Source organism: Manis pentadactyla, chromosome 3 (assembly GCF_030020395.1).
Source record: "Manis pentadactyla isolate mManPen7 chromosome 3, mManPen7.hap1, whole genome shotgun sequence".
Classification (NCBI taxonomy): domain Eukaryota; kingdom Metazoa; phylum Chordata; class Mammalia; order Pholidota; family Manidae; genus Manis; species Manis pentadactyla.
In genome coordinates this window covers 40,235,190-40,247,714 of record NC_080021.1, presented here as the reverse complement: position 1 = coordinate 40,247,714, position 12,525 = coordinate 40,235,190, and the positions used below count along the sequence as shown (strand labels likewise).

The following is a 12,525-nucleotide window of genomic DNA, read 5'->3' as shown; positions in this document are numbered from 1 at the left end:
CTAACAGGCATAGAACATCATTATCTGAGTCCATATGAGGCAGAAAAAGAAAATAACGAGCAAGTTCAAGCAATCCAATGTTTTTTTTTCTGCAGAAGGAGGAAAAAATGATGATTTTTAATGACCTTTTCATATCCCACTAGGAGTTAAAAAACATTGCAGAGGAGCTATGCTGAGAGGGAATAAATTACAGATGCAGCTTTCCACAAATGGATTTTCATTTGAAGAACCTTGGGGTTTTTCAATTAGGAATCTTAAAGATGTATTCTAAAGATTGCAACATCTTGATACTGAGAGGCGAACTATTTTAGAGATCAACATGAGATGGAGTTGCACAAAAAAGGTAGTGTGATGACAAACAGAATTCTGGCAAAAACTCAGATTCTGCTAAGGAGAACTTAATGCAAAAGAGAACCTAAGAAAATGCCAAGAGGATAAAGAATACAACAAACTTGAATCATTTTGGACAGAATGAAAATCACAAGGGAAAATAGAATATGTTAAGTAAAGTCAAAACCAAACCATTCAAGGCACAAAATAGATGAGGCTTAAGACTGACTTGGGCCATTGATTAAGGTATTTTAAGCAAAACTGATTAATGTATGATAGAATAAAATGAACAATTACACAAAAAAGAGTTATTACTAAGCAGTTTAAGCTAACCTAAGGAACAAATTAGCATTTTACTTCGTTAGGTTTGGGGTTCATTTAAAAGAATGTTTTTAACTGATAAAAGCAAAGTATGTATTTGAACTAATGGAATTATTTAACCTCCCATACAAATAATTTTTTGAAAATCAGTGAACAAAGAATAATTCAATGAGAAAAGCATGCCTATATTATCATTTTTGGCTTAAAATATATCCTGTCTCACAGGAAAGTTAATCCGTGCTAACAAAGCACAAGACACTGATAGATGAAACCAGAGCATGGAGGGGTTACTTTACAATGAGAAAAGCAACCGTCAAACAGGTTGGATATTTACATTAGCCAGTACATCACCTTGGAAAGCAAGCTTAAATGTATCAGGTTGCTTGGAGTTAGAATAAGGGAAGTTAACTATGATCCTCATGAATGTTTCCATCAGATCTATCAGCCTTACCAGATGCTCACAGGAACAGTCAGCTTGGGACAGTGCTTCAGTTCATGATCAAGGTCTGTCTCTGTGATTTCCCTTTTTGGGATGCCGCTGCTGACTAATGCGTCTTCTTGACTGGAACATTGTTTAGATAATGTTGGTCCTTTATTACAAGTCTTGCAGGAGTATGAAACCATTCTCTCTCTCTCTCTAGACAACTGTTCATATCTGTCCCAAATTATTACACACTGATTTTATAGTTTAAGTTTCAGAAAGCAGCCTTATTTTTAAGTTTCCTGGGAGAGGGAGAAGGGGACAGGCAGACTTCACCGTAAAGTTTGTTAAGAGCTCTTTATTAAGAGCAAATTGGACTATAAACACAGTATGTCTGGAAAGACAGAATGTTGATCATTGTTGAACCTGGGTGATGGTATATATATGGAGACTCATTAAACTATTTATATTTTAAAAATTTTTAATAAAAACACCTAGCTGTCATATATAAATAATCAATGATTATCTATAATTAGGTTTATAACATGTTAAGAACATAAACATGCCAAAGAGTTAATTCAGTCATTCAATAAATACTAGAGCATCTTTTTATATGCCAGCTCCAGTTCTGAACACACAAGGTATACAAAGCAGTCTTCATGGAACTTACAGTTCGGTAGGAGAAGATGTTAAGGGCAAAATTTGATATTTAACATTCATAAAGACATTTTCAGGATATTAAAGTGAAAGATTAAACAAGGTGATAAATAGATACTCCTTTTTCTAGAGACAATAAGAAGTAATGATTTAGAAGTTAAAGAGTAGAGTCTGAGTCAGAATACTCTAATTCTAAGCTCACTAATTGCTAAATGGATAGCCTTGGGTAAGTATTCAACTTAGCTCTAAATTTCAGTTTTCTAATCTACAAAATAGGGATAACACTAATATCTACCTCTTAGGATTGTCAAGAATTAAACGCAATTACCCATGTAAAGTGATTACTACTAACAGATAGTAAACAAGTGTCAAGTACAATGAATTATTATGGTTTAGAGAAGTTCAGGTGTTGACTTTCCAGAAACAAGAGGAGTAAAGGAGGATATCTGGAGATCCTTTTTTGGCCCATAATCCTATAATATTCAAAGTCTTAAGACTGAATGTAAGTATAAACATCAGCAAGAGGTGAAATAAATGAATAACTGTAAGGCAGAAAGCTGGCTGTTATACATGTTCCTGAATCAACTTCACTAAAAAGCACATCAAAATGGGATGCAAGATGAGAACCCTGCTGATTCTGTGTTCAGTGTAATTCATGTGCTCAGGATTCCAAGCCTAACTGCTATGTAGGACACCATCTCTCTGGTAACAAAAACAAATAATGTAACAAAGCCTATATAAAAATTGCCCAGCACTCAAGAAACAACCTAGTTATGAAGACACTGAAATTTACCATAAAACTATAAAGAAATACATATTTTCCACATTTAATCACCACCTTACCTTACCCCTCACCCGTGCCCATTCATCTTTTAGGAAACACAGCTTGACTCTTAAGGCTGCTGCTATATAAAGAAATGAGTTCTGTCAGTGCACCTGAAAATACACCATCAGTCTAGAGAAGGAGCACTGAGCTCATAGCTCTTTAATGCAAATGTCAGGACCACCCTGAAGTATTTAAGTCTTGTAAATGCCAAGTAAGGAGAGGAGCTAAACAATTAAGGTAATGGATGACAGCAAGCAAAGAAAAACTAGGATTAGTATCAGAAAAATCTTCAACACTGCTTCTCTTGTGCCATAAAAAGTTTTTCAAAGGGATGTGTGGTCACACCCAAGGTTTTGATTACCTAAATTTGCTCAGACTTCACTGAAAAACATGGCCAGGGTAATGCAAATTTTATGCAGGAAGAGCTACATGGTCTCTTTTTTTCTCAGTCTTTCTAGGGTTCTGTGGAAAAGTGGGCAGAGGAAGAGCACATTCTTATACCTTATAGTATTTGAAGGGCAACACTTACATGTGCTTTGTTCACCAGCAGGCAAACCAGCATGGATCAGAGACTAGTGCTTGATAAATGTCTGTGGAAGGACAAGTAACAGTTTTTAGGCTAGGGAAAATGTGCTTGTTCCTGATGCTTGAACTACTACCCAGTTTATACTGATTTCTGTTTCTACAGAAATAGATACAGAAGCAGGAGCAAAGGGGTCAAATACATGGACATACTTGCAGGACGCTCAGGTAAGACTGTGCTGCACAACCTCGTATGAACTTCACTGAGATCCACACTGTGTCTAAGATTACCTAATTGGAAATCAGAATGATTTGGGGGCCAGAAAGGATGAGAAAGATAGCAATAAATAATTGATGAACGAATATATTAATGAACTCTGCATTACTGTTACGTCACAACTTAGGAAGTCTCCTAAAAACACCAATGCACAGTATGGGTATGATGATATTTACTGATTCAGCTTTTGTGTTTCCTTTCTCTCTTACAAAATTTTGCAAACACAAGAGTAAGCCGGTGACCACATTATAGACCTTGGACAGGTAGGGGTAGTCATTTAGACTGACTTACGTGCCATAGGACCCCTCAAGTGATTTCTTTGTGGAATGTATATAAATAGAAGCAACAAGAGTTGCTTAATGCTCCCAACTAGAGCATTAAGACAGAATATTTCCAAGTTGTCAAATTCCTGGGTGGAGATATCAGGAGTAAGACTTCCAAATGTCAACATTTTATCTAGCTATAGCTAGAGATACTGAACAGATTTGAGATTTAGTCTAAAGTTGTTGATACGAAAAAAATAGAAAAGTATAATTTTTTTGTTTGAATAGTTGTCACCCAAAGGGATATTTATTTTGTATTGCTTCACAGAGAAGGAGTAAGACCAAAGGATGAAAGGTTTTGAATCAAAAATGAGAAAAAACAGAAGTAGTTTCCTCCCTCCTACAGGTATTTGAAAAGAAGCTGATGATTATTTAAAAAGACAACTGTTATCTTCTACTAAAGAAATAACATATTTAATTACCAGTTAAGATTCTATTGCCTGGTTTTATTTTAAACATGATTAAAGTACTTCAGTAATTATCTCTCTTTCCCACTAGAGAGTGAGCTCTTAAAGCCAGTAAGTTTGTCCTAATCATTTTTGTATTCATAGATTACTTGGCACATAGCAGGCACAGTGAACATTAATAAGTAATAGAATACTGTTTAATATATTCTTGAAAGGTTGTGATTCCATGAAATATATTTTGACTTAAGTTGTATTTTGAAATGCAGAACAAGTTCTTTTACTGATTGAATGAATAGCTGTTCTTACAGCCTATTTCTTCAGTTTGTTTACATGTCTATTTTCCTACCCCATTAACCAAGTAATTGGTAGAAACTTAATTACTGATTCTCATAATAATAAAAATACCTATTGTGCTCTATATACTACAAAATATATCTACCTACATTATCTTATGAGATACTTAACAAAAGTCCTATGAGGTAGATATCAGAACCTTTACATAGTAAAAGAGGCAAATTGTAGCACTGAAACAGGTTCTGCATCTCAAGTTTGATCTTAATTTTCTTCTTAGCTATGAAACCTTGGCAAGGTTAACATTTCAGAGATCTAGTTTCCTTTTATATTATTTTAACATTTTTTAATTCTTTAAATATTCTACCATCTATTTCTAACATAGAATAAAAACACCTCATGTGCTCATTACGGGTACTGAATTAGAAAATATGCAACTGTTTCTTACAGAGGTTTCCCTTTCTGGTAGTTTGGTAGGCTAGGTTACTTGAAAACCCTTTCTCTATAAAATACCTATAAATGCTGGATAAAGTACAACAAATACTCTTTGAAATGCATGGATGAGATAGTAAAGAAAATCACCAAGGGTCACAACTGAGTATACAGAAAACCAGGGTGATAAGCATGAGTTGACAATGGAACCACATGAGGGAAACCAAGGGTGTAGGTTGTGAGAGCCATGGGGTACAAGAAAAGAACCTCAGACCCTTGTGGGATAGAAAAGTTACACTGAGACTCATACATACATCAAGTTCCTTGAAGGGGTATAAAGAATGTGAATTGTGGAGTGGGTAAAAAAATGTATATGTATACACCTACAAAACCTAGGAGAAGCTTACTTATACATCTACAAAACCTAGGAGAAGCTTACTTATACTAGACCACACTCTATGTAAAAGAAAGAAATCTCCTAAAAATTCATTAGCATGAGTTTATCATCACGTGGACCTCATTTTCAAGATTACATTGGCAACTGAAGAAACTCCAACATGAGAAATTAGCATTAAAAATATGCCTAGCCGAAGCACCGTATATAAAAACCTCACTAAAGAGCTCATTATTCAAAATTACAAAACACACAAGGGAAGACTCTAGCATGTCAACAGAAATAATAAATAGTAGAATTAGTTCTCCCAAAAACAACATATCATAGAACTAATGGATGCCATAGCAGCCAGACTCTAGGATGGCTCCCATTAACACAGTGTCTCCTAGTGTCCATGCCTTTTGTAATCCTCTCCCTCTAAGTATGGGGCATCATGTGTGCCTTGCTTCTAACCAAGAGAATATGGCAATAGTGATGAGATTCATGTGCTTATGTGTATGTGATGATGTTACATAAGATGGTAATGACTATCTTGCTAATAAACTCTTCCCCTTGCTGGTTTTGGGGAAGCAAGCTGCTATGTTGTGAGCTGCCATATGGACAGGGCCACATGGCACATCGCTGAGGTGGCCTGTAGCTGACAGCCAGAAAAAACTGAGCTCTCAGTCTGGCAGCCTGCAAGGAACTGAATGCTGCTAATAACCATATGAACACTGACACAAATCCTTCCCCAAATGAGCCCCTGATGAGAAACCAGCCCTAGCCAACACATTTATTTACAGCCTTGCAGAACAATCAGCAAAGCTGTGCCCAGACTCCTTATCTATATAAACTGTGAAATAATAAATGTGTGTTGTTTTAAACCACAAAGTTATGATAATACCATTATGCAGGAATAGCTAACACAGATACAGAGTATATGTTTCAAATGCTTAAACACATAAAGGAAACAAAAAAATAAGACAAAAAGAAAAAACACCAGGAAAATTTGAAAAACACAAGTAGAACGTTCAATAACAAAAAAAAACATAATTCCTAAAATGATTTAACTCAATGGATGGGTTAAGTTCAATCAATTTCAACAGATTGAAATCTGCTGAAGAAATAACATGTGAACTCAAAAACAGATCAAAGGAAATTGATCTATTTCAATTTAACATCACACAACATAGACAAAAGACAGACAAACTTAAGAGATATAGGATAGATTGAAAAGCCCCAATACTGACCAAAAAGGGAATCAGAATGACAGAACACAGAAAGGAGAAGTAGAAAGAATGAAAGAAGTAATGGCTGAGGACTTCCCAGAATTGATGAAAGACATGATCTCTCAGATTCTAGAAGCAACTTAGACCCAAAAAAAGACAACTATTGTAAATACACTGAGGTGAAATAGAGAACACCAAAGTCAAAGTGAAGATTATAAAAGCAAACAATGAGAAAACACAAAGGATTATCAGCAGACCCTTCAAAAATAATAAGAGACCACAAGATAGTATAATAATATCTGCAAAGTGCTGAAAGAACATTGTCATTCTAGAATTCTACATTCAGCTAAATGACCAGTGAGAAAACAAAATAGATATTTCAGACCAAGTCTGAGAGTTTTTTTACTACTAATAAATATTCATGAAAAACCTACTGAAAGATACTCCTCAGAAATCAAACCCAAAGGAAGGCGTGTGATGTGAAAAGCAATGATAAGCAAGAAATTTGTGTGTGAATATATCTACACAAGCACCAACAGCATTAAAAAAAGGACAACTGCTTGGTGGATAGAAAAACAAAATTTAAAAGGTCATACAAAAATGATCTATGAAATGCATAACGTGTGATGGAATTAAACTGTTTTAATGTCCTTGGATTGTTTGAAAGGAGGATAAAGATAATGAGTAATTGTAGACTTTGTTAATTATAGTACATGTTTTTAAATTGTAAGGGAGGAAAAGAGAAATAGAATATGCAACTTCCAAACAAGTAGGAGAAAATAAAATGTAAAACATTATTACTACCTACTTTCTGAAGACAAACAGAGGCTTATTAAATGGGCTGACTTGACCAAGTTTACCCAGCTAATAACTAGCATAATGTGACCTAAATTCATGTTTTCCAATTCCATGTTCTATGAATTTTTTTCCTTCTATGTCATAAAGCCTCTGATCTAGGTGACACATTAAAATAACAATTCGTTACCTTGATGTTCAATTCCATAAGGCAAAAATCTAACACTTTAAATTTGCTGTGGGTTTACCTCAGAATCCTTGTATTCCTCATTTCCATCTCTTTCTTTCCTACCCTCTCCACTCATTCATTCCTACGTTCTCCACATCATTTTTCTCTGGGCTCTATTTTTTTTACTCTTTTTTTCTCTTTCTCTTTCCCATTTTTAAAAAATGTTGTGTGTTTGTGCATGTGTGTGTGTGTGTGTGTGTGTGTGTGTGTAACCATGAACAATATTTATGTATCATACATGCTTACTAGTTTGTTAAATATCCCAATGTTATGAGATTTATAAGAAATATATATATGCTGTGGAGACTGGTAAATTCTAAATGCATAGGTTTTTGGGGGATGCAGTATGAAAGATTTCTACAAAGTTGGAAGAAATGAGAAAAGAGTGGTACACAGATGTGCTTCATTCTACTGTAGTGCTCTATGACTGAAGCAAGTGTGTAATGTCAAAAAAGCAGCAGGACTATCTATGGCAGCAATCTAGGCTCCAAAATCTTAGCGTTGAAAGATGATCTGCTGGCAAGCTGTTGCTAGAGTCAAAGACTTTATTTCTGCACTGTGCTGGTGATTCCTTTTCTCTTTGCCAAGACCATTTCAACTGGTTTCTAACTGCACTATTCTATCTTGAAGATGTGCAATAAAAGCTACAGGGTGTGTCCAAGCCTGTAGTTCAAACTCTTGAACCACAGTTAATCACACTAAATCCCTGTCACTGACCACCCATCTAGTTTGCCTACAGATATTTCTGCAATACTTCATGAGCCAATAAAACCTCAAGATGATTTGCCTACTAACATACTGAAAAGCATTTAAGTCTCTTGAAACTCTCAGTCTCCTACCATACAGTTTGTCAGATGTTTAAGAACAATATAAAATCAAGTTCATACTGACTTTAACAGTGCCAGCTGATTATACTCTGTCACTGGCATTATTTATCCAAAGATCTGTATTGTAAATGTATCCTTTAAGAAAGCTTTAAAGCATTTCTAATATAAAGAAATGAATGATAGGTCATACTGTCAGACAAATCTATAGGATTAATGGTTATAAAGGCAATTTTTGTATCTGGAGTCAACAAAAATCTTGGATAATTAATGCCTAAACCAATTTAGACAACTGCTCCACTAACCAAAAAATAAGAAAGTAACGATAGATGCAAAAAGCAAACTTTACAAAATATCACATTTGCTCCTTTTATTTCCTCTTATTCACATAAAGGAAACTTCTCCATTGCTCCCTCACCTAACCTGCTTTGACTCCCCAGAAAGTATCCTAGGAATGGATTAAAAGCTTCTGGGCCTCGATAATCCTGAAACAATAATCCACCTCAGAATAACCAAAACTTAACTGTATTTTGTTTCATGATCATTTAGAGCTAGATGAATAATACCATTACTAGGAATTGATGTCTACCAAGCTCAAGCAGAATTTCCACTTTTACAAGTGCATGGAAATACAGCAATTACAAAATAAAACCCCACTTAATTGAGCAGCTGAAGATTTCTGGAGAAGTATGCTTTGTAGTAGTGAAAACATAATAAAAATAACCAATGGTACTTTAGCCCACAGGAGCAACAGGTTAGGGGAAGCTGGTATATAGAGACTTGTAGGTAAAAGATTAACAAGCATAAGAACCAACTGTGTGGTCTCAAAAAATAGCAGAGGAAAATTAAAGAAATAATTTCATGATTTCATGGAGCCAGATCTTGGCTATGTAGGAGATGAAGCTCTTATTCTCACAGTAAAGAGCACAAAGCTCCGTCAGTTGATTTACAAAGTGAGTCATTAATGCCAGAGTCAGGGTGGTAGAAGTAACAACAAACATCCAATAGTACTCTCTGATGTCCTAAGAATATAAGATAATAAATAATATGACAAAGCTAATCTCCTCCACATCGTTCAGGGAGAGATTCTCTGGAATGGAGTTATTTCAGATTGTAGGAATCACTTAAGTGGTCAACAGATAAAGAAGTGATTAGCAGACTTCTAGGCTTGAAGACCTCTCTCTATTAAAGATCAGAAAATCCTAAGAATACAAACTGAAAAGATCTATCAGCTTGAGCCATATTCTATTCCCTTTCCTTTTCCCCCCAAAATGAAGCTACTATCTCTGTCTCCCTTTGGAGAGAATCCTCTGTTCTTCCTCCTCTATTTTACTTCCTCTGCTATTTTGCTTTGGAGAGGTCTTGAAATGTTCTTTACTCCCTTCTGTTTTATATAGTGTATAGGACAGAAGCCCAGGTGATGACATGGGGCCTACACCACACAGAGCCAGTCAATATCCTTTTCTGCCCTTTAGACAGGGCAAGAGCCTAAGTATATCCAACAGGTGATTTCTGCAGGAAGCTTAGAGAAAAACTTTGGTCAATGCCTCTCTGCTCCCAATCACATCAATGATCCATTGCAAGTCCTCTCTTTTAAATCACTCATAACTATAACTAAAAGGCATAAATTAGAAAAAAAGATGTCCTTTATTGGAAGAACATGTAATTGGGACAAAGAGAAAATAAAGCAACCAAATAAAATGGGGATAACGGAGGACCCACAAATCAGATTATAAAACAATATTCTGCTGACGGCTAAATAAAGTAATCCCATGGCAGCAATTTAACTGCTCCCTTTTTGCAGGCACTCCCAGATTTCTCTTGTTCAGAGCTGGATAAAACTTTTCATTTCTCTGGGTACTTAGAACTTCACATTGAACCAACATTATTTACTACTTACTTGGGCTTGCTTGCATATTTTAAAAGGGTGAAGTGTTTCTTGGTAGAAAAGCTGATGATAAGCCTGTAGGTCAAACCAACAGTACACACTGTTCTTCCATAACTGCAGACAGAAAAAGTACACGAGTTATTACCACCCGATTATTAAAGCTCTAGGAAGCTCTAATTTCAAATATAAATAATTGTTTAGTTTCTTGGTGTTATCATAAATCAAGTTCAACTTAAGACAGTTTTATCTTCTATCATAAACTAGCTACATACAAAATATTTATTAGTATTGTCATTTGAACATTATACTTTTGCATGTATGCTTCTCACATAATTGGTCTTTAAAATAGTATGTGTTCTAATTAACAAAGAGTAGTCACACATTTCTGGCATGAAACAAAAAAATCTGGAGGTATTTTGATATATATGAGGAAAAATGTGTATCATACCAGAACAGAACACTGATCATTGAGCCAGTGAAATACTTTTTATTTGAGCAAAATGAAGACTGCTTGTAATAAAAAAAAAAATGCTGGAAATAAGTTAGCCACTATCCATTGTAATTTTTTATTAGAATTACTTGAAATAAAAATTAAAGGATTCAGAGATATCAACTCTGAATTTAATATATATTACATTGACACAAAATTACATTAAAAACTTTTTAATGATACTAGTCAACTTTTGTCTATGTGCACTTTACTCTCCTTTATAATTTTAGTAGGCTAGTGAACCAAAAGAATTATAATTGAGATGTTTAATTTTTTTCTAAATATTTAGTAAAAAACTTCTTACCAGAAGAAATGGGAATTCTACTGTCAAATATCATTACTTGAGCATTGAATTATCTCTCAACCTCTTACTGTTAAATAAAGTAAATGCATAAAATTAGATTTAAAATAACTATTTTCTACCTTGTTCCCTGAATGCTCACAGAATTTAGTAAAGAAAAATCCAGCTCTATTTTCTACATACAAAGATTGCAATAAATTTTCCATGTCAAATCCTCCAAAGGCACCATCTGCCATGGTTTTAACCTAGATAAAAAAACAGAAGTCCGTTATCCACACAGAGACATTATAATTTTTTTTATGGCATTGTACAACAACAGGGTTTCATAAATTCTGTCAGGCTGTCAGTTTCCCACTGGATTTTTATTTTATTTTTGTACCATATAAGTAATTAATGCAGTATGTTTGCATCTGACTGTCATTTAAGATGCATTTACAGAGCCAACTATAGCAGCAGAGTTCATTCTGTTATAAACCAATCTCATTTGAAACTTAACATTAAAATGACTTTCCAACCTCAATTACTTTCATGTTTCAGGCACAGCAATACCATTTTAGGAGCCTTCCAAATCTCTGTTGGTGGTCTCTTCTACTGTTATTTTAGCCTTGAGGTGCTGCTGTAATAGCTACATGGGCATTATAAAAAGAACTATCTTCAAGGCCTCTCAATGCTGCATATTAACTGTTCTTAACGGGGTACCTCTCTGAACAGTCTAACGCCACACAGGTCATGGCCTTTACAGTGTAAATGTTCTAATAAAACTTTGCGATTTCTGAGCTTCTCTGCCAAATATGTTGGCAGCCCTAACACCATTTGTGAAACACAGAAAGCTGGCTATTTCTCCAAGCATGGGAGTGACTACAGATTACAAAAGGGCATCTATTATTCACATGAACTCTGCCATTTGTTGTGTGGAACTCAGACTCCTTTGTAATCTTAATCGTGGCCATAAACAATTTTGGGTTTCAGTAAGTTTCTTGCTTTCTCATTGTTAAGGTGTCTCTCTGCCTCTCTCTTTGTCCCCCAACTAAACAAATTCTGAGGTTAGAATTAAATATTTTTATAATGTTCAACCACTGGCATTCAAAAATAAAAAATTACTTTGGTAAGAATAAAATCCTAAGTAGAAGAAAAGGAAAACTGTTTGCTTAGTATAATAAAGTTACACCAAATTCTATCTAGGTGTTCAGACTATATTGGGATTACCAAGGCTTCCACCTAAAGTACTATGCTTAGGGAATGTGCAACTATCATCTAGAACTGGTGTATTAAATCCACATTATCAAGGTAGCCACATCCTGGAAATAATCTTGCTTTATAAAAAATTCTGTTTCCAAAACACATCAAATATTATTCTTTTAATCAAGTGTTAAAAATTTAATAAAAATGCTAGAAGGCTTAACTTGTGCCTGAGGTGTCATCATACCCAAACCAGAACACAGCTGTTTTTGAAAACAGTAATCAATTAAGTAATAGTAACATGGTTCTCAAAAAGGAAATCCAGAGGAAATTTCTGTGTAAAAATCATTTTGCAAGGAAAAAATAAATGTATTGATTAATAAAGAAAAAATATAATGGCAAATCAATTA

At 34.7% G+C, this 12,525-nt stretch overlaps 1 protein-coding gene across 1 annotated transcript in view; it reads right to left on the bottom strand.

Annotated features, from left to right (window-relative positions):
• Positions 1-12,525, bottom strand: part of RGS22 (regulator of G protein signaling 22) — a 168,083-nt gene that overhangs the window by 70,797 nt on the left and 84,761 nt on the right. The window contains exons 13-14 of the mRNA XM_057497863.1: positions 11,059-11,181; positions 10,158-10,259 (exon numbers count right to left, since the gene is read on the bottom strand). Coding sequence (XP_057353846.1) covers positions 10,158-10,259; positions 11,059-11,181 — 225 coding nt within the window. The remainder of the gene's footprint in view (positions 1-10,157; positions 10,260-11,058; positions 11,182-12,525) is intronic.